This window comes from Octodon degus, unplaced genomic scaffold (genome assembly GCF_000260255.1).
Source record: "Octodon degus isolate 3935 unplaced genomic scaffold, OctDeg1.0 scaffold00098, whole genome shotgun sequence".
In the NCBI taxonomy this organism is placed as follows: Eukaryota; Metazoa; Chordata; class Mammalia; order Rodentia; family Octodontidae; genus Octodon; species Octodon degus.
The window spans coordinates 3,990,314-4,009,362 of record NW_004524674.1 but is presented as its reverse complement, the minus strand read 5'-3'; the positions used below and the strand labels follow the sequence as shown (position 1 = coordinate 4,009,362).

Genomic DNA, 19,049 nt, shown 5'->3' with positions numbered 1-19,049 from the left:
AGGCGCTAAGCTTGTTCTAAGTAGGTGCTTTAGACCACTGAGCATCTCTCCCGCCCAGATGTGGGAAATTATTATCTTATATGTGTTACCAGAGTTTGTCTTTTTTTATTATTATCATTATTTGTAAATCACAGTCCTTTGGATGTGTCACTTTTTTTTTCTTTTTTTTTTTTCTGTATTTTTAGGGAAGGATCTACAGGGTAGTCAGGATCTCACTACTAGATCAGACTTGTAGTGATCTGCCTGTTTACAGCCTCCCAAGAGCTGGGCTTACAGGTGTGCATCACCACGCCCAGTCTCAGTCCTTTGGAAGTAAGGTGTGATTGAGGGTACAGACTCTAAAGCCAGACTACCAGGTTCAAACAGCAACTTTGCTTCTTATTAGTTGTGTGAGTCTATCAAGTTCTTTCTTTCTTTCTTTCTTTTTTCTTTTCTATTTATTTGGCACAAGGTCTCACTATGCAGCTCCAACTCGTCATGATCCAATTTCAGCCTCCCTCGTGCTGGGACTACAGGCATGTGCTACCACGCCCAGACCATTTAGCGCACCCAGGGGCAGGGCCAGCGACGCATGTGGTGCTGGGATGGAACCCCGTCCCTGTGCTTGCCTAAGCAAGTGCTTAGTCTGCTAAACTATCTCACTGGCCCGAATCTGTCAGTTTCTTACCTGTGTCTCCATTTCTGTAAAATTAGGATAACCATAAAGCCTTAACTCCTTGAATAATTTTTTTTTTCTCATTCAACAAATTTTATTATTCATCTGACCCTGGGACCCTGGCAGGCCCAACCCAGATAGAATCAGACCCAGTGTGGCCAGCGACCCTCTTCGCTGCTCAACCCGGATGAAGCAGCTCACTGCGCGGAGGATGGGTCCAGCTGTGTGGAGTTCAGACTGGACAGGGTGCTTTCTACATACAGTGTCCTAGAGTAATATTAAGGGAATTAATGCTGTAAAATGTTTAGAACAATATTTTACACATTCTATCTACAATAAAGTGTTAGTGATAGGTGTTTTTCAGGTGAACAGCACAGCAGAGAAACAGGCAGAAGGAAAAAGGGAAAAGGGCTTTATTTTCTTTGAGGACATGGAGAGAATTTGGGGAGGTCAAGGAATTTTCTGGACTAGACAAAGGGAGGCTGAGGCTTTCATGGCTTTTTGCCAGGAGTGGAGTTTGGAGGGGATCTTTAAATATACCTGAGGGAGTTGATTGGGTGTCCTCTGTGAGGGTGGTGGGAAGGGTGAAAATAAATTATGTGCTGGGGGCGGGGGAGATGGCCCAGTAGAATAAGCACTTCTCTGGCAAGCACAAGGGGCTGAGTTCAATCCCCAGTTCCGGGAAAAAAAAAAAAAAAAAAAAATTATGTGCTAGGCTAAGTCGGAGAAGGGGGAGATGATCCTGGAAGCATAGGCCTTTGTTTTAGGGGCATTGGCCATGTTAGACGACCACCACTATGATTTTAGCAATTCACACTAGGGCCCAAACCTATCAATTAGCTATTGTTACAACCCTGGAATTTGATATCTTAAGAGGCCTTCCTCAACACCCAAAATTATTTTTTAAAATTTTTTCCTAAAATTTTCCTTTTTGCGTTGGTATTTGGTTTTGGTTTTAAGACAGGGTCTCACTGGGTAGCTCAGGCTAGATTTTAACTTACTATGTAGTCCAGGCTGGCCTCAAATTCATGTTAATTCTGCCTCAGCCTTCTGAGAGCTGGCACTACAGGTGTGTGCCACCACGCACTGCTTAAGACTTTCAAAATCGTACTCTGTGTGTTTAGATCTTTATCATTTATTTAATATGTGAGGATAAAGATCTAACTTCTTTTCCCCTAGGTAGTTGTCCCAAGCCTATTTAGTGAATATACCATTCTTTCTCCACTAACTTGCCATGCTATGAAGTGAATCTGTATATGGACTCCTTTCTGTTCATTGCTTTTCAGTTTTATTGTGCCAATAACATAATTTTAATTATTACAACATAAAAAATTATCTTAAGAGCCTAATCAATTAGTTTTTTAGAATTGTTCTGGCTATATGTGAAAGTTGATTCTTCTGATTATATTTAGAATCATAATTATATAGGGGAAATAAACATAACTCCCAACCTTTTTGGATGTCAGATACACTGAGTTCATGTCCCCCAAAATCGAAGAATAAATTCTAAGGAACAATGGGAGGTTAAGAGCAGGAAATATTTATTGAAAGAGACAACTTCTGAGAGACAGGAGGAAACGTGTAAGTGGGTTGCCAATGAGCCCACTTCTCAAAGGAAGTTTAATAGAGAAAAATCACAAGGTGAGTGTAAAGTGAGTCAAAACTAGGATCCACCAGTAAGATCACAACTGTAGCCGTTTAAGTAATAATGATCCAATGGAGAAGCAAGTCATATAGCAAGTGTACATGGCAAGAACAAGGACTTTTTTGAGATGAGTCAGGAGGTCCTGGTCACCCCCCGAAATGACTGAGGTCTGTCTAGACTTTACTGGGCCAGATAACAGCAATCATAGTATATTGCTTATTCCTTGAACTGCCATGGAAGCCTGGCCCCCAATGGACGGACCTTTAGCCACAGTTACAATGTATCTTTATCTTCCGCTCTAACTCCCTACCTAACTTACCTGTCTACAGTAATCCTCTCTCCATCTTGTTATTTGATGCGGTGTTAAAATTAAAGCTAAGGGGAGAAAATAATATCTTTCTCAAGTTGGGTGCTTCCACCCAAAATATGGTATGTCTCGTTCTTTCTGGACTTCTTGAATATCTTTTTGAAATTGTATTTATATTAGTATCTCCTAATACAGTAGATTTTGCCAAGAATGGTAGTGCATGCCCATAATTATCTTCTAAAAAGGGATAACTCATCGAGCCACTCCTCTGCTTTAAAAATCCACTTCACGGGTGGCCTGCAAGGAAGAGCCTAAGTCTTCATCTTCATTTGTTATATGAAGAAGCTCCCCACAACATGTTCCAGTCCCCCTCAACAGGATGTGCCTTCCTGTCTCTTTAGAATGCTTTTTCTCCTCTTCTGCCCATCCTTCAGAACGATTATCCTCATATTTCCCTTTCTCTATAAACAGCCTGAACTCTTTCCACCCCCACGATGGCCGAGCACTTTTGGTTCCTTTGTCTTCTGAGTCATACCTCTATTATAGCATTCCTGGACTTATGATACCTTTTTATGTGTCTCGACTATATATATTATATATATGCAGGGAGGAAGGGGACATAGTAATTCATATGTGCTTGGCATAGTGACTAGTATCAAGTAGGATGGATAGATGGGCGGAAGGATGAGTGGGTAGATAAGTCTGCTGGCGTAGGTGGGTACAGATGAAGTCAGAGAAATTGTAAAAAGGAACACGGCGCGAATGAAGACAAACACCAGAGGGAGCAACGATACCACAATAAAAACGGGACGTTCTGGGCTGAGCTGCAGAGCGAAGTGCACTGAAGGAAGCGTCACGCAACTGAAAGAGTTCACCCACGTGTGCATCCCTCCTCGGCCCCCCCAGCGGTGTTTGAGCTCATTCCATCGCCTCCATCGCCCCCACCACCACAGAGAAAGCAAACAAAGGGGAGGGGACCCCCGTAGGGCTCTTAAGTCGGCGTACCAATCCGATTGGTCTAATCTCCTGCAAGGCGGGTGTCTTCGTTTAAAGAGGCCCAAACAGTTTCTAAAAAATTGAAAGGAGGCGGAGAGATGGGCGGGAAGAGAGCTGCGGAGGGCGGACTACCCCATAGAGACTGAGGAAACGGGGGGGGGGGGGGGGGGGGCGGAGCCAATCACCGATCCTGTCGGTAAGGAGAGGGCGGGCAGCACCGAGGCGCGCGCAATCCGGCTGACGCATCTGGCCCGGGTTCTCTAAAACCCGAGGGGAGGGGGAGGAGGAGAAAGAGCAGAGTGCGCGCATGCCCAGTGGCGCGGGGAGGAGCAGGGTCTTACCGGAGGGTGAGGAGGGTGCTTGCAAGCCGGTCCGGGCGCGCACACCATGGGGGAGAAACCCGGGACCAGGTAAGGGAGGTGGGGCCACGCGGCGGGGCATGGGCAGCGGCCGCTTGCGGTGGGTGGCAGGTTGGTCCCTGGACAAGAATAAGGAAGAGAGAATCCCCGCTCCGGACCCTTGGGTCCCAGGGGGCAGCCATCGGGGCCGCACGCCTAGGTCCTTGAGGATAATGGGGAGGGGTATGAACATGAGCCTGCAGAAGGGGAGGCCTAAAGGGGATTGGTATCCAGACATCGGAATTTTCTTTGAGATGTAGGTTTCGGACCACTGGGTTCTCCAGTGCATGTTGCGATGCTGGGGCGGAGGAAGGAGCAGGTGGCCAGCCCCGAGGGGTTGTATACTGGGAGACTGAATGCTGGAAAGGGATCCTCCCTAGACTCGTGGCCAACCAATGGAAAGCCTTCTGTGCAATACCCTACAGGCAGTGAGGCTGCTTCTACCTGTCCCAAGGGCCGGGTGGCTCGACTTCCAAACTTCTCTCTGCCCTCTGGCTAAAAGCAACAGTTTCATCTTGAGGGAGCAGGGTGCATAGCGACTCTCCCTGAAATTAGGTTGTATCCCTCTCCTTAGGGTGAAAGGGGAAGGCAGTTCTGCCCAAAGCACTCACTCCCCGGATGTTTTCTGTGCAATCGAGGCTCCTTCCTTGCACTTGACACCCTGAGTTCTCTTTTTTTTTTTCTTTTTTACTGTAGCAAAATCCACTTCCTGTTGTGACCCAACACCCCAAAAGGGTCAGGGGTGAATGTCTGAGTCCCAGGAGAGTGGGAGCAAAGAAAGAAAACGTTGAGGCTGTATGCTTCAACTCAGGTTCAGAAAGCCCTCACTTATTCTGCGAAACATCACATCAGCCCTATCACTCGCCCCTCCCAGAATATTAGAGTCCAGGTTTCTGAGCATCAGAGGACCAGTATCGAGGAGAGAAGACTAGGGGGTAGACTGGCATCTTGGATTAGGGGTTAAACACCCCAGAGAAAGGGGAAGTTGCTGACTTCAGGGAGGCCCCCTGATTTCCGTTATGTGGTTCAGGGAGGGCAATGGAGTGACCAAAGAGGGACTGCTGACTTGGCATAATTCCCTCCACCCTCATCAAATTCTGGGCCACAGGAAATGGAGAGAATAGGAGGAAGTGCAAAGGGGCATCTGTTTCTGCACCCTCACACACTCACTGGGCACCTCCCTGATCATTCCCACACTTTCCTTGGCCAGCCTCAGTATGTGTGTGCTGCTCCTCTACACTGGCAAGTGGTAGCTGTGTTAGGATCCAAGGGGCAGGTGCCCTGTAGTTGTTCCAGTGCAATTGACCCAGAGCCACGATCCATTTGGCCAACTGATTGTGACTGCTGCAGTCCTCTGCCAGAGCTCCTAAATGGGAGGAAACACTGGGACAAAGAGGAAAACCAGAAGTGAAAGGGAGGGACAGCATGGATAATGACACTAGCAATCAGCCCCCAAGTTGGGACAAAAGGTAGGGTGTTTATTCTAGCTGCCACCATGTCTGTGTCTTCACTCTTACTGGTTGAAGATGCCCAGGGGCCTCCATACCCTTTGCTTTATGATCTTTGGACAGTCTGGCCTTCAAAGACAAAGGGGCAAGTGAACTTGCTATAGTAGAAACTGGGATGATGGGGTTGGAGCAGGAGTAGGACACTCGGCAGAATTTCACTTTCTATTATTTGAGGACTCTTTCCAGGAACTACTGTTGAGGCAGAGTGGATCAGAAGGAGTAAGATGGTGTTTTAAAGAACATGTATGCAGTCAGAGCATGAGGGTCCCAGACACTTCCCTAACCTCCCAGCAATGAGTAGAGTCCAGGATTAGACTGTTTCAGCAGGAGTGGTGGGAAGGGGTTAGAAAACCCCTTCAATTTGACAGATTATCTATGCCCTTTACAAGCGATGGACTGTGTAATTGTTTAGCAGGGACTGCAAGCCAGACTGCCTCATTTTGTATCTGAGTTCCACCATGATTATGCAGTCTCCATGATCGTAGACAAAATACTTGACCTCTCCATGCCTCAGTTTTCTCATTTGTAAAGTAGGGATATTCGAATCTTTCACGGAATTGCTAAGAGTATTGAATAACACACTTGAAACACTTAGAACAGCTGGGTATAGAATATTAAATATTGCCTAATTAAATACTAGCCATCACCATCTTCTTTGTCGTATGGCTGCCTCTGTGCTGGAGGTACCTAAATGAACAAGACCTCTGAGATTCAGTCTAAAAAGAGAGACAAATGATGCACCGCATACTGCCCTTGTTTGCTGTCATACCACAAAGAACAGATAAACAAGATGTGGCAGGAGCCCAAAAGAAAAAGAGTGACCAGGGGGTTCTGGGCTGGGTCTGCATCCTAAAGGAGATGATACCGAGCTAAGTCCTGCAAAATGAATAGGCTTTTAAATGGCTAAGGTCTGAGATGCAGACAGTGAAAGGTTAGTGGAAGAAGGACTGTCTTTGATATCACCTACGGTAGAAACCAGTTGAGAGGCAAAAGCCAGAGCTATTGCTTTTCCATACACCCCAGCTGTGGGCTTGCGGGTTAGCTCAGTTGTTTAAGCACCTGCTCTGGCAAACCCAGTCAGGTGCAGGTGACTTGCACCCCAGCCCTGTGGCTTGATCCCCAGACCCGCCCTTAAAGCAGCTTGAGCCAGCCCAAAAAAAAATCATACACCCCAGCTGTTGCTTGAACTGGAGATCAGATACAGAGATGGTTAGGTCTGAATCCAACACTGCTATAGCTTACCCGTTCAAGTTCGCTTTGGGAAGAGCCTGGATGGTTCTTGGGACAGCCAGTGGTCATTACTGTGGAGAAAAGAGGAATTTATGAGAGTAGCTTAAAGATAAGAGAAGCATTGGCAATTGGCCATATAAGAAGTATGACAGACTTTCTGGAAAGAAATGGGAGGGGAGAACTGGGCAAAGCCTCTACCCAGGGACTCAGGGTAAGCTCTGCTTCTCAAGCTGGGTGGGGATAAAGGCCAGGGATTGGAGTCCCTGCTGAGTCTGAGGGAGGCAGTGGGGTTTCCTTTTCTGTTTTATTAGGGTCTTCAAGAAATCAAGCCCTAACTGCAAGGTGAGTCACCTACTATGCTTCTTCCTTAACCCTCCCTGGGCCCTACCAAACCCAGCCTGCCCCTAAACCATTTCCATCCTCTAGCTCCCCACTTCCTGTGACAGCTAAGCACTGACTTCCTTCCCTCCTGAAGCCCCTTGCCACAAAGGCTGCTCAGCCTGAGCCAACCACATGGCTGGGTGTGGCAGGCCTGAGTCCCTAAGCAAGACCAAAGAGTTAGAAGCAAACCCTGTGCCTAGCAAGTAACTCTCTGAGGATCCTGGGGCTAGGAAAAATTAACAACCCTTCAAGCTATAACCTGTTTATCCCAGAGCCCCTTGAGAGGATCTAGTGAAGGTAGTGATGAGTGGGCACAAGTGAGAAAAAAATTCAAGAGCTGCTAAAAAGCCTAAAGCTCAGTTGGGTAGTCTGGGGAACCCTATCATTCTCACCTTCCAACACTACTGGGAGAAACTCCTTCCTGATAGTCCAGCCTGGGGAATCTGAAGCAGGTTCAGCCACTTCTAGGGCTCTGAAGCCTTATTACCATCCTCCCCAATGTTCCCTGTGACATCCTCAGCTCACCGTGTACTTGGGCAAGCGAGACTTTGTAGATCACCTGGACAAAGTGGATCCTGTAGGTAAGTTTGCCCAGAAATTGACAGTTCATCCTCCAAGAAGGAAGAGACTCAGGCATAGTACACATCTGTAATCCCAACACTCCTGAGGCTAAGGTAGGAGGAACATGAATTTTCAGCTCAGCCTGGACCACTTAGTGAGACTGTCTCAAAAAAAACAACACAAACAAAAAAACGGAGATAGCTCAATACTTTTGTAAGCACCTATCTGGCAAGCTCAAGGTCCCAAGTTTGATCCCCAGAATTTTAAAAAAAAAAAAAAACCCTGGGGATTTAGCTCTATATGAAGGCTCTGGAGGTCTGATCTCTAGTACCTCAAAAAATAAAGAGGAAAAGAAGGTTTTGGGTCCAGGGAGGGGGTGAAGCCCCTTCAGGAAACAGGCGTGTATGTCTCTTACCTAGATGGAGTGGTGCTCGTGGATCCTGACTACTTGAAGGACCGAAAAGGTAATATATTACAAGTTCAGGGCCCTTAGGGGAAAGAAGAGGGAGAAATGTAATGGGCCAGCATGAGAGATAGGTACCCCAGAGAGATGGAGGGCTGAAGTAGAATCCTAGAGTAGAATTCAGGAAAGTTATGCCACTAAGGAAGGAGCTGTGGCTGCCTAGGTACTAGAGGCCACCAGGGAAAGGGGTGTTCCTGACTCTACCTTGCCCTCCCTTGCCAGTGTTTGTGACCCTCACCTGCGCCTTTCGCTATGGGCGTGAAGACCTGGATGTGCTGGGCTTGTCCTTCCGCAAAGACCTGTTCATCGCCACTTACCAGGCCTTCCCCCCAGTGCCCAACCCACCCCGGCCACTCACCCGCCTACAAGACCGGCTGCTGAGGAAGCTGGGCCAGCATGCCCACCCCTTTTTTTTCACAGTGAGGATGCCCCCACCTTCTGCAGGGGAGGGGCCTGGGACTGTGCTGGGGTGAATCGGGTGAGGCACCTGTTACAGGCAAATCTGGAACCTGCATTCAGGAAGCCCTGGTCTAGGCCTCCTCCATGAGGCCATTTTTGTCTTTCTCATCCCCATGTGCCCTTTCTTCAGCCCTCATAAGTTGAGTTGGGAGGAAAATTGGAGTCTTTTAGGACTGAAGCCTCCCTTTTCCTTTGCCACAGATACCCCAGAATCTTCCCTGTTCTGTCACACTGCAGCCAGGACCAGAGGACACAGGGAAGGTACCAGAGAAAGGGCTTTGAGGGTGCGTGGGCAGAACGGGTCCCTACGCAGAACTGAGTGTGACTGCAGGGGTGGACTGAGGGTAGGAAATGTCTGTGTGCAGCTCCCACCCGCTGCCTACCCACCCAGCACTTTGTAGATGTGGGTACAAGTGATGTGGTCACTGCACATGCAGCGCTGCCTCCTGCTCTCTTGCCCTGTGTGCACCTGGATGTGGGGGCTGCCCACTGATAACCATTCATAGGCTTCTGCCGGGTGCCAGCTGCAAAGAAGCAGAGGGGGAGACAGTCCTTATGTCCTTCACACCATGATGGGGCAAGATTTCCTGAATGAGAGGAGGGAAGTGAGGAAGGAAGAAGGGGTGGGGGTGACGGTAGAAGCCTTGGCTAAGATGTGGCCTTTCCTCCCCTTCTTGAGGCCTGCGGGGTAGACTTTGAGATTCGAGCTTTCTGTGCCAAATCACTAGAAGAGAAAAGTCACAAAAGGTGAGGGAAGCAGCCTTCTATATGGTTTAGCCATTTCTTCCCTGCTTGTTGGAGTCCCAGGCCCCTGTGGGAGGTGGGAGTTGGGCTCTGGGGGCCTGGGGACTGACTCTTCCCCTCCAACCCCCACTCCAGGAACTCTGTGCGACTAGTGATCCGCAAGGTGCAGTTTGCCCCAGAGAAACCCGGCCCCCAGCCCTCAGCAGAAACCACGCGCCACTTCCTTATGTCTGACCGGTCCCTGCACCTCGAGGCATCCCTGGACAAGGAGGTGAGCCTAGAAGGTAACAACGGTTCCACAAGGCAGGCCAGACCCCGGAGGCAGGAGGAAGCCACAGGCAAGATGGCATTTTAAAGTTTGCCTCAGCTGGTCTTGGAGTTGCTATGGGCTTGGGTTTAGGGGTGGAGGTGGGGGGGCACCAAGGGAGCTAATAAAGATTGTCATTCACATGCCCCCTCCCTTTGAAAGCTGTACTACCATGGGGAGCCCCTCAATGTCAACGTCCATGTCACCAACAACTCCGCCAAGACCGTCAAGAAGATCAGAGTCTCTGGTAGGAGGTGGGAGTGGAAGAGGCTCTTGCGGGAGGGAGGGCCTACAAATGTGGCTTTCCAGGATGCAGAGAATTGAGACTGCAGCAGAAAGATGTGCCAGCCCCGGTGTTTTCTGTGGGGAGGGCCTTGTGTCAGGATAGGAGGGGGAGGTGTGCAGGGGATGGGACCACGCCCTGTGGTATGGGCTTGTACTGTGGTGGAGGTGTGGCAAGATGATAGTCTGCACTTCATCCAGAGCTGCCCGACCCTACCCCACAGTGAGACAATATGCCGACATCTGCCTCTTCAGCACAGCCCAGTACAAGTGTCCAGTGGCCCAGCTCGAACAAGAGTAAGTATTATAATAGGCCTAGGTCCCAGTCTGAGGGGTAAATAGGCTGAGAATAAGTGGCAACCAGAGTTCTGCACTGTGTCACTAAAAGAGCATCCCCTCCATTGCCACATGGCTCAAGAGGTTAATTTTCGTAGGCAGGTTGAACCACAACCTGTCCCCTTATAACTTGTGCCCAAAGCAGCAATGGAAGAGATAGTATTTGGGGGTGGTAGGCTGCCCCATCACCCAGCTCAGCCCCTCCAAGAGTCTTATCCCTTTGTCCTTATCTCCCAGTGACCAGGTATCTCCCAGTTCCACGTTCTGTAAAGTGTACACCATAACCCCACTGCTCAGTGACAACCGGGAGAAGCGCGGTCTTGCTCTAGATGGGAAACTCAAACATGAGGATACCAACCTGGCTTCCAGCACCATGTGAGAACAGAGCTGGGGACCTGGGGGCCAGGAGACAGACTTCTGTTTAGGGTTGGCTATGTGCCAGCCTCTGCCTAGGTGCCAGGAATGTGTCAATGAACAAAGGAAATCCCCCCCAAAAAAGAAAAAAAACTTTACTTTGGGGGTGCAAGTGATCAGATAAATAGGTAAGTGGTTAAGTACTTAGTATGTTAAAGAGCAAAAGCACCCAGAGACCAGCATGCTGATTTTTAAGTGGGGTTGTCAGAGAAGATGAATGCTGAGGAGGAACCCAGAGGAAAAGGACAATGTGGACAGGCAGGGAAAGAGGGTTTCATTAGAGAGAGCTGCAAGGCTCTTAAGAGTTGGAATGGGCCCATATCTGAGAATAGTGAGGTGCTGCTGTGCCCTTGGGCAGGAGAAGCCCCAGAGGTTGAGAGTCACAAAGGGCTGGATCTCACCTCAGCTCGTGCCCTGGCTCTGAGTACACACATACAGCCACACTCAGCAGGCCTGGAGACCAGCATGGTAAGATGAAACAAGGAGAGGAGTAGGAAGTAAAGAGTAGTACGAGCAGAGCTGTTGGGTCACATGAGATGCCCAGGAGGGTTCTGTGTAGGAGAATGCCTTGGCGTAGCTTACTGCCATGATTACTTAGCTGATGCTGCTGTAGCTCTGGAGACTAGTGTGAGTTTGTAGTTCCAACCCAGAATCCTGACAAGACCCCACGGCAGGCTAGGTGACAGGGCAATGGACCCTGACCCAACTTCCCTCCCCTCATCCCTAATTTCAGCGTGAAGGAGGGGGCTAACAAGGAGGTGCTGGGAATCCTGGTGTCCTATAGGGTCAAGGTGAAGCTGGTGGTGTCTCGAGGCGGGTGAGTGATAAGGGGAGTTTGGTGGGGTTATAGGATTCTACCTTGTCATTGCATTTTCTTCACGTGGCTTCTCTCCCTGCCCAGGGATGTCTCTGTGGAGCTGCCTTTTGTTCTCATGCATCCTAAGCCCCATGACCACATCCCCCTTCCCAGGCCACAGACAGGTAAGCACTGCACCCACAAGCCTCCTGCAGAGGGAGGGCTGGAGGCAGGGCTAGTGGAGAACCTGCCCCTTTCAGTGCCTACCCTTTTTTCCCTTCACCCTCAGCCGCTCCAGAAGCAGATGTCCCTGTGGATACCAACCTCATTGAATTTGACACCAAGTAAGGAGCTCATTTCCCTACCTTCCTACTTTGACCCTTTTGATTCAGAGATTCACATGATACTCAAATCTACTCGCATCCCTCCTGATTTGGTTTGGTTTTTCTTTCCTTTTTGGCAGGGAGGGTTAAGTATCGAAACAGATGACTTAGCCTTATAAGGCTATTACTGTACCTTCTTTGTCCCTGGGCAGGAGTGAGGGGTAGAGAGAAAGGCCAGAAGGGCCTCACCTCACCCTTCTCCTTTCCACCACCAAGCTATGCCACAGATGACGACATTGTGTTTGAAGACTTCGCCCGACTTCGGCTGAAGGGGATGAAGGATGATGACTATGATGACCAATTCTGCTAGGAAGGGGGGGCTGGAGAGGGAGTAGATGGTGCTTGGAGAGGTAGGGGCAGGCAGGAATCCCAGCCTTTCTTCCTTCCCCTCCATCTGGCAGTCAACCCCTTCACTCCCTCTTCCTTGTCCCCGCCCCCCCAGCAAGATACGCACTGGACCCTTTGCTTGTTGAAAGTGGGCATTAATCTTGACTACAGCTGTGCTTCTCCAGCCCTCCAGGAGGTAGTAAGCTGTGTTCATATCTAAATGTTTGGGAAGAGGACACTGAAAGCGAGGTGTGGTAATAGAGAAAGGAAAAACTGGTGCATTCAACCTCACACCAACACACTCCTCCAGTCGCTATCTCAGCCTCCCGTTCCTTCAAGATGACATCCTGTGGGGGCAAGGCCATATCTTTCTGAGCATAAAGAAGAAAATAAACCTTTTAATAGGCACGAGTATGTGTGTTTTCTCTGGAGCACTTAAGTGTGTGTAAAATGCTCACCCATAATGCTTTTCTGTATCCACAGGACACCTACACACAGGCTATCATCACTGTGTGTGGTGCCGGAGATGGAATCTAGGGCCTTGTGCATACAAGGCAAGAACTCTACCACTGAGCCACATGCTCAGCTCACTCACACAGGCTATCAGTAAAGGTTTATTGAGTGACTGGTGTGCCTGGGTTCCAGAGTAAACACTGAACTTCATCAGTCCACACTCAATGGTACAGCTTGGTAAAGCCATTGAGTAACTTTCCTGCAGACTAGATACTCCTGGGAGTTGGGTAGGCCTTGCGCTTCTCTGTTGCAGCTGGTAAGACATGACCACATTATAACATGTTGTAACCAAATTGGGTTGGTTTCCACAGTTCCTTATGGTTGCTCAAGAGCCCACTCTGGGGGCTAGATGGGACCACATCTGCATGCCTCACCAGACAGAAGCCACACAAGGAATGTCTTTATGGTATCAGTACTTCCTTTCTAACACAAGCTGAGGCTTTAGGTAGCCAACAGCTCAAGTCCTACCTAGGAGCTACATGTTAGTGCTGCTACTGTGACATGCATCACAGACTCCCCAAGGCTTGACCAAAGCCCCACCTTAGGCTGAAAGGAGTTACCAACACTCCAGACATGTGTCACTTCGATTACCCACTATTACTCCAGAGACTTACCTTTTTTTTCTTAAGCCTCCATCCATTTTTTTTAGATTTTTAGTTCCTAGTATGTACTCTATATAGTATAAGGACATAGCAGTAAAACCAAAAAACAAGAACATTCTCTAGTTATATCTCCCCCAAGGAAAAGTATAGGCACTATGAGAATGCATGACAGAGAGACTGACATAGGCTGGGGTATGGGGTTGATTTCCAGGAGGAAGTAACCTTTAAATAAAATTGGAAGACAAAGATTTAGGAGATCACAGGGAAAAGGATGGCCCTACTGGATCACAGCTGCCCCGTGTGTTAAGGGTAGAAGGAACGACGCATTTGGGGACACAGTCAGAGGTCCTGAAGAGGCTATTAGGCAGACAGGGAAAGCTTACATAGGCTCTCAGCCTATGTTAACTAAATCATTATTTATTCATGGGCTTTAAGTGCTGCCAAAATGCCAACAATCTTGCAGGCACAGCTTGCCCTGCCCATTCTGGATCTGTCATGCAGAAAAACTATGCTCTCTAAAACCTAGACCTCTGGAGCCAGGTGTGGTAATACATACCTGTCATTTAGCATTTAGGAGGCTGAGGCAGGAAGGTTGGACAAGTTCAATACTAGTCTGGGTTACATAGTGAATTCAAGGCCAGCCTGATGTACATAGTGAGACCCTGTCTGAATCAATCAATTGATCAATTAATCAATAAGACAAAAACCTAAAAACAAAACAAAACCTAAAGCTCCAGCACCCCCAATTCCTGGGACCTCAAGTCCATGGATTTTTTTTTTTTTTTTGGTCTTAGCGACAGGGTCTCACTGTGCACTTCAGGTTGGCCTTGAGCTCACTTTGAGGTTTTTTTTTTTGTTTTTGGCGGAACCAGGGATTGAAGTCAAGCTCTTGTGCTTGCCAGGGAAGCACTTATTCCACTGAGCTATCTCCCGGGCCCTACTTGAGCTCACTTTGCAGTCCAGGCTGGTCTCAAATTGGCAATGATCCTCTCACCTCAGCCTCCCAAGTACTGGGATTACATCCATGCACCACCACACCCAGCCTAAGTCCATGGACCTGAAACTTCAAGTAAATCTGAAGAAACCATGTGCAGGGGCCGGGGAGATAGTGAACCCACTGGAAGGCACAATACAGATCACGAAACCTAGATATTTAGTCACACCCTTTGAGAACAATGTCTTTACAAAAAATGCCTTTTTTATCTTTAATGCATTTTTTGGAAAGTAATATATGCACATGGTTTCTTTCTTTCATTCTTTTTGCAGTACTGGGGCTTGAATTCAGGACTCTGCGCTTGCCAGGCAAGCACTTATTCTACTGAGCTATCTCCCCGGCTCCTGCACATGGTTTCTTTAAAAACCCAAACAGTATAAAACAGTAAACAATGAAAGTCGCTCCTGCCCCATTCCCTACCCTTTCATTTCTTTTAGAGACAAGCACTATCTAGTGTTTTCATATCCCTTCTAAAAATTACCTTCATATTCACATGTGTGCAGTTATATAGTCACTCTTTTACCTTAAATACAGAAGACAAACATATTATGAACATTTCTAAACCTTAAAAAAAAAAAAGAAAGAAAGAAAGAAAGAAAAACAGTCTGCGGTTCCATGGCGGCTGAGCTAGTGGTTGGCTGGGCGGCGCCTCCTGCAGGCCCTGGCCACCACAGCTGCGCTCTGCTCCGCGGTGGCTCGTGCAGGGACTGAATATCAATGCAAGCTTGAAAAAGGTTCTTCCTTTCTCCTGTGCCATGGCATATCAGTTATACAGAAATACCACTTTGGTACCTCTAATTCTTTTTTTTTTTTTTGGTACCAGGGATTGAACTCAGGACCATGCACTTGCCAGACAAGCACTTATTCTACTGAGCTATCTACCCAGCCCCTAGAAATACCACTTTAGGAAACAGTCTTCAGGAAAGCCTGCATGAGCTCATACGGTCTCAACAGATCACCCCCCAACTTGTCCTCCAAGTTCTACTTCAGTTGGATAAGGCTATAAATTCCGCACTGGCTCAAAGGGTCAGGAACAGACTCAATTTCAGGGGCTCTCTAAACACGTACAGGTTCTGCAATAATGTAGGGACCTTTGCACTGAGCGATGTAGAATTCACAGAGGTGACAGAACTTACCAAAGTGGATAAAGTGAAGATCGTGGCGTGCGATGGTAAAAATACTGGCTCCAACACTACAGAATGAATAGGAGAAAAGCGGCCTTTTTACGCCATCGTCTGCTATCATTCATCGCTTTTTGAAGAGACACATAGAAAAGACTTTTTTAAAAAAAATTTATTCTAGCATTGCAGAAATGACCACACTGTGCTGTACTATCAGAATTCCAGTAGGAAATGCTTACAGCTCTATCCTTTTACATTACCTGTACTATAAAGTATGTCACTTTTTTAAATGACAAATCAAAGGTTGTAGACCTCTGGAGAACAGTCTTTAATAAACATTTTAAAACTCAAACTGCCCAGTGGCATAGCACCTGCCAGGCAAGCACTAAGTCTCAAGGTTGAATCCCAACACCCAAAAAACAACACAAAACAAAACAAGTATCTAGAAGAGCATTCCCTAGCCAACACATATAGATCCACTTTATTCCCATTTTTTTCTTTTATTTTGGTTCTGGGGATTGAACCTAGGGACACATTATGTGTGGTGGGCAAGCACTCTACCATTGAGCCACATCCGCATTTCTTTGAAAATTTTTATTTGTGCTGGTATTAGTAACAATTGTTTTTTGGTTTGGTTTGGTTTGGTGTTTTTTCGTTTGTTTGTTTGTTTTTTGTTTTTGCAGAACCGGGGATTGAACTCAGGCCCTTGCGCTTGCCAGGGAACTGCTTATTCCACTGAGCCATCTCCCCAGCCCCAACTTTTTTTTGTATTTTTAGGGAAGGGTCTACAGGGTGTTCAGGGTCTCACTACTAAATCGGACTCTCAGTGATCCACCTGTTTACAGCCTCCCAAGAGCTGGGATTACAGGCGCGCACTACCATGCCCAGTCTCAACAATTGTGCATTTTATAAAAATTTATATTTTGAGCTAAATTGCCCTTGAAATTTCAATCCTCCTGCCTCAGCCTCCCAAATACCTGGGATTACATAGGCTGTGCCAGCAAGCTTAGCTCCAGTTCATTCTCTTAAAGAACAGCTTTTCACTGCCTAAATGTCACTTATTTTTCATGTCTCCTACTAAATAGACATGTTTCTGTCTACTAGTTTACTAATTTGAATAGTATTATAATAATTATCGAGGGGCTGGAAGGGCCCGGGGAGATGGCTCAGTGGAATAAGCGCTTCCCTGACAAGCACAAGGGTCTGAGTTCAATCCCCGGTTCCGCCAAAAAAAATAAAAAAATAAAAAAATAATTATCGAGGGGCCAGAGAGATGGCTCAGTAGAATAAGTGCTTTCCTGGCAAGCGCAAGGACCTGAGTTCAATCCCCAGTTCCACCAAAAAAAAAAAAAAAAAAAATTATCCTTAAAGATACATCTTTTTACATATGTAAAGTATGCCTATAGAACAAATTCCTAAAACCAGCACTGCTGGATCAAACATCTTTTTGATCACGATCAATCTAACTAGTGAGACCCAAGTCTTGGGGTTTTTATGGGAGACTGGTTAAAACAGTCTCACTATGTAATTCAGGTCTTGAACTCATTGTATAGTCCAAGCTCCCTCAAGTTTGTGGCAATCCTCCTGTCTCAGCCTCCTGAGTGGTGGTTTACAATTACCCAAATTTTAATTTGTATTTCTTACAATTGAGTGTGGTTATACATAACTGTAATCCCAGTAGGCTGAGGTAGGAGAAGTGCAAATTCAGTTTATATAGCTTAGGGACTTAGTGAGATACTGTCTTTAAAAAATGGCTAGAGGTATAGTTCAGTACGAAGACCTTGGGTTCAAACCCCACTACCAAAAAAAAAAAAAAAAAAAAATTCCTTCACTAGCCTTTTGGTGTGACTGATGCTGGGGGTGATGCTCAGGGTCTTTTGTGTTAGGTCAGTACTCTGTATTAACCCCTCAGTCCTATAACCATTTTTTAAAAAAATGTATTTAGTACAGGGTCTACAGGATCTCACTATGCAGATTGGACTTGCAGTGATTCTCCTGTTTTCAGCCTCCCAAACTCTGGGATTACAGGTACATGGCACCACACCCAGTCTCAATCACTGTCTCAGTGCACCCCAGGGGCAGGGCTGGCATGGGCAAGCTGGGGATCAAACCCTGGCCCCTGTGCCTGCCTAAGCAGGCACTTTAGTCCACTGAGCTATCAGGCCAGCCCTTACTAGTTTTTAATCTTTTTAAAATTTATTCACTTGATACAAGATCTCACTAAGCAGTTCAGACTTGTAGTGATCCTCTTGTGTCAACCATGCCAGCGCTGGGATTATAGGCATGCACCACCATGCCCGGTTTTGGTGGCCTGCACGGCATACAGTACCTGGAATCGAGGCCGGTGCTGATGGTTACTTTTTATTCTGCTTTCACACTATGGCTCATAAGACAATCTAAGGCCAGGAAAATAGGTAACATATCCCATTATTTTTTCATCCTTTTCATCAAAAAAATTCATCTAAGATGGTCTTAAATTTAGCCTGTGACTATTCTCTTGTCATGTTACCTGGAAGATGTAAGCATTTTTCTTACATTACTACATGTTTTGAAAATATACAATAATACCAGATCTCTTCATTTGAACTAGCTGGAAGATCAGATACCTAGGCTTTGAGAATGGCTTTTGATTAGGCAATGAGATCTCAACAACTAGGCCCAGGAACTGTCAGGAACAAGGAAGTACCTAGAACTTGAGTTCATTTCTGTGTCAGGCATTTCTGTTTACCCCTTCACCAACTATTTCAGGCTTTTAAACAAAAATAAAAATAAGTGGTTTTTTGGGTTTTTTTTTTTTTTTTTTTGGTTTTTTTTGAGACAATTTCACTGTGCAGTTTGGGCTGGCCTTCTGCTTTTTTTTTTTAAACGTATTTAATACAGGGTGTACAGGGTCTCACTACACAGATCAAATTCATAGTCATCCTTCCTGTTTTTCTGCCTCCCAAGAACTGGAATTACGGGTGCCACCACCATGCCCAGTCTCAATCACTGTCTCAACACGCATCTGCCTAAGAAGGCACTTGAATCTTCTGAGCGATCTAGCTGGCCCTTGTGCTCACTTTTGACCCCAGGCTAGTCTCAAACTGGTAGAGAACCTCCTGGCTCAACCTCCTGAGTGCTGGCATTAAAAGCATGTGCTACCATGCCTGGTTCCAGGCCGCACAGTGGGTGCCAGCATCCAGGCTGAGACCAAACAGCATGTGGGGCTGGGGAACAAACTCGGGTCTTTGTGCTGGCCAGGTAGGTGCGTATATCTATGAGCTATCTCTCCAGCCCCAAGAGATTTTTTTGTTTTGTTTAGTTTTTTTAAATTTCTTGGCTGGCCAGATAGCTCAGCAGACTAAAGAGCCTGCTTAGGCAGGTGCAGGGACTGGGATTCAATCCCAGGCGTGCCATAGCCTGCCCTGCCCACAGGGCGCACTGAGACAGAGACTGAGACTGGGCGTGGCAGTGCACAACTGTAATCCCAGCAACTGGGAGACTGAAAACAGAAGGATCACTATGAGTCCTGTGTAGTGACACCCTGTAGACTCTGTATTAAAATACATAAAACAAAGAAAAAAGAAAAAAAATTCTTTCATTAAAAGTGAAGACAGGGGCTGGTGAGATGGCTCAGTGGTCTAAAGC

General features: G+C 47.0%; 1 protein-coding gene and 1 pseudogene across 4 annotated transcripts; both read left to right on the top strand.

Annotated features, from left to right (window-relative positions):
- The first annotated feature begins 3,794 nt into the window (after positions 1-3,794).
- Positions 3,795-12,226, top strand: Arrb2 (arrestin beta 2). Of its 4 annotated transcripts, XM_023723256.1 has the most exons (16): positions 3,933-4,013; positions 4,698-4,812; positions 7,051-7,081; positions 7,641-7,701; positions 8,101-8,145; positions 8,367-8,563; positions 8,805-8,864; positions 9,283-9,350; positions 9,483-9,618; positions 9,817-9,901; positions 10,161-10,233; positions 10,510-10,647; positions 11,420-11,503; positions 11,588-11,667; positions 11,772-11,826; positions 12,082-12,220. In XM_023723256.1, the coding sequence occupies exons 2-16, from the start codon at positions 4,799-4,801 to the stop codon at positions 12,173-12,175; spliced, it is 1,221 nt and encodes a 406-aa protein (XP_023579024.1). In that variant the 5' UTR covers positions 3,933-4,013; positions 4,698-4,798; the 3' UTR covers positions 12,176-12,220. The 4 variants fall into 4 exon arrangements, with proteins under 4 accessions (XP_004638413.1, XP_023579026.1, XP_023579024.1 ...); XM_004638356.3 differs by lacking the exon at positions 4,698-4,812 and having other exon boundaries at positions 3,795-4,013; XM_023723257.1 differs by lacking the exon at positions 4,698-4,812 and having other exon boundaries at positions 3,949-4,022.
- Positions 12,227-14,916: 2,690 nt separating this feature from the next.
- On the top strand, positions 14,917-15,504 carry LOC101562748 (annotated as a pseudogene).
- The last annotated feature ends 3,545 nt before the right edge of the window (positions 15,505-19,049 follow it).

Coding starts and splice junctions, on each gene's coding strand:
- Arrb2 (XM_004638356.3), top strand. CDS start 3,991: ATGGGGGAGAAACCCGGGACCAG. Junction 10,234..10,509: donor GTGGCCCAGCTCGAACAAGA/GTAAGTATTATA, acceptor CTTATCTCCCAG/TGACCAGGTATCTCCCAGTT. Junction 11,504..11,587: donor CTGGTGGTGTCTCGAGGCGG/GTGAGTGATAAG, acceptor CTCCCTGCCCAG/GGATGTCTCTGTGGAGCTGC.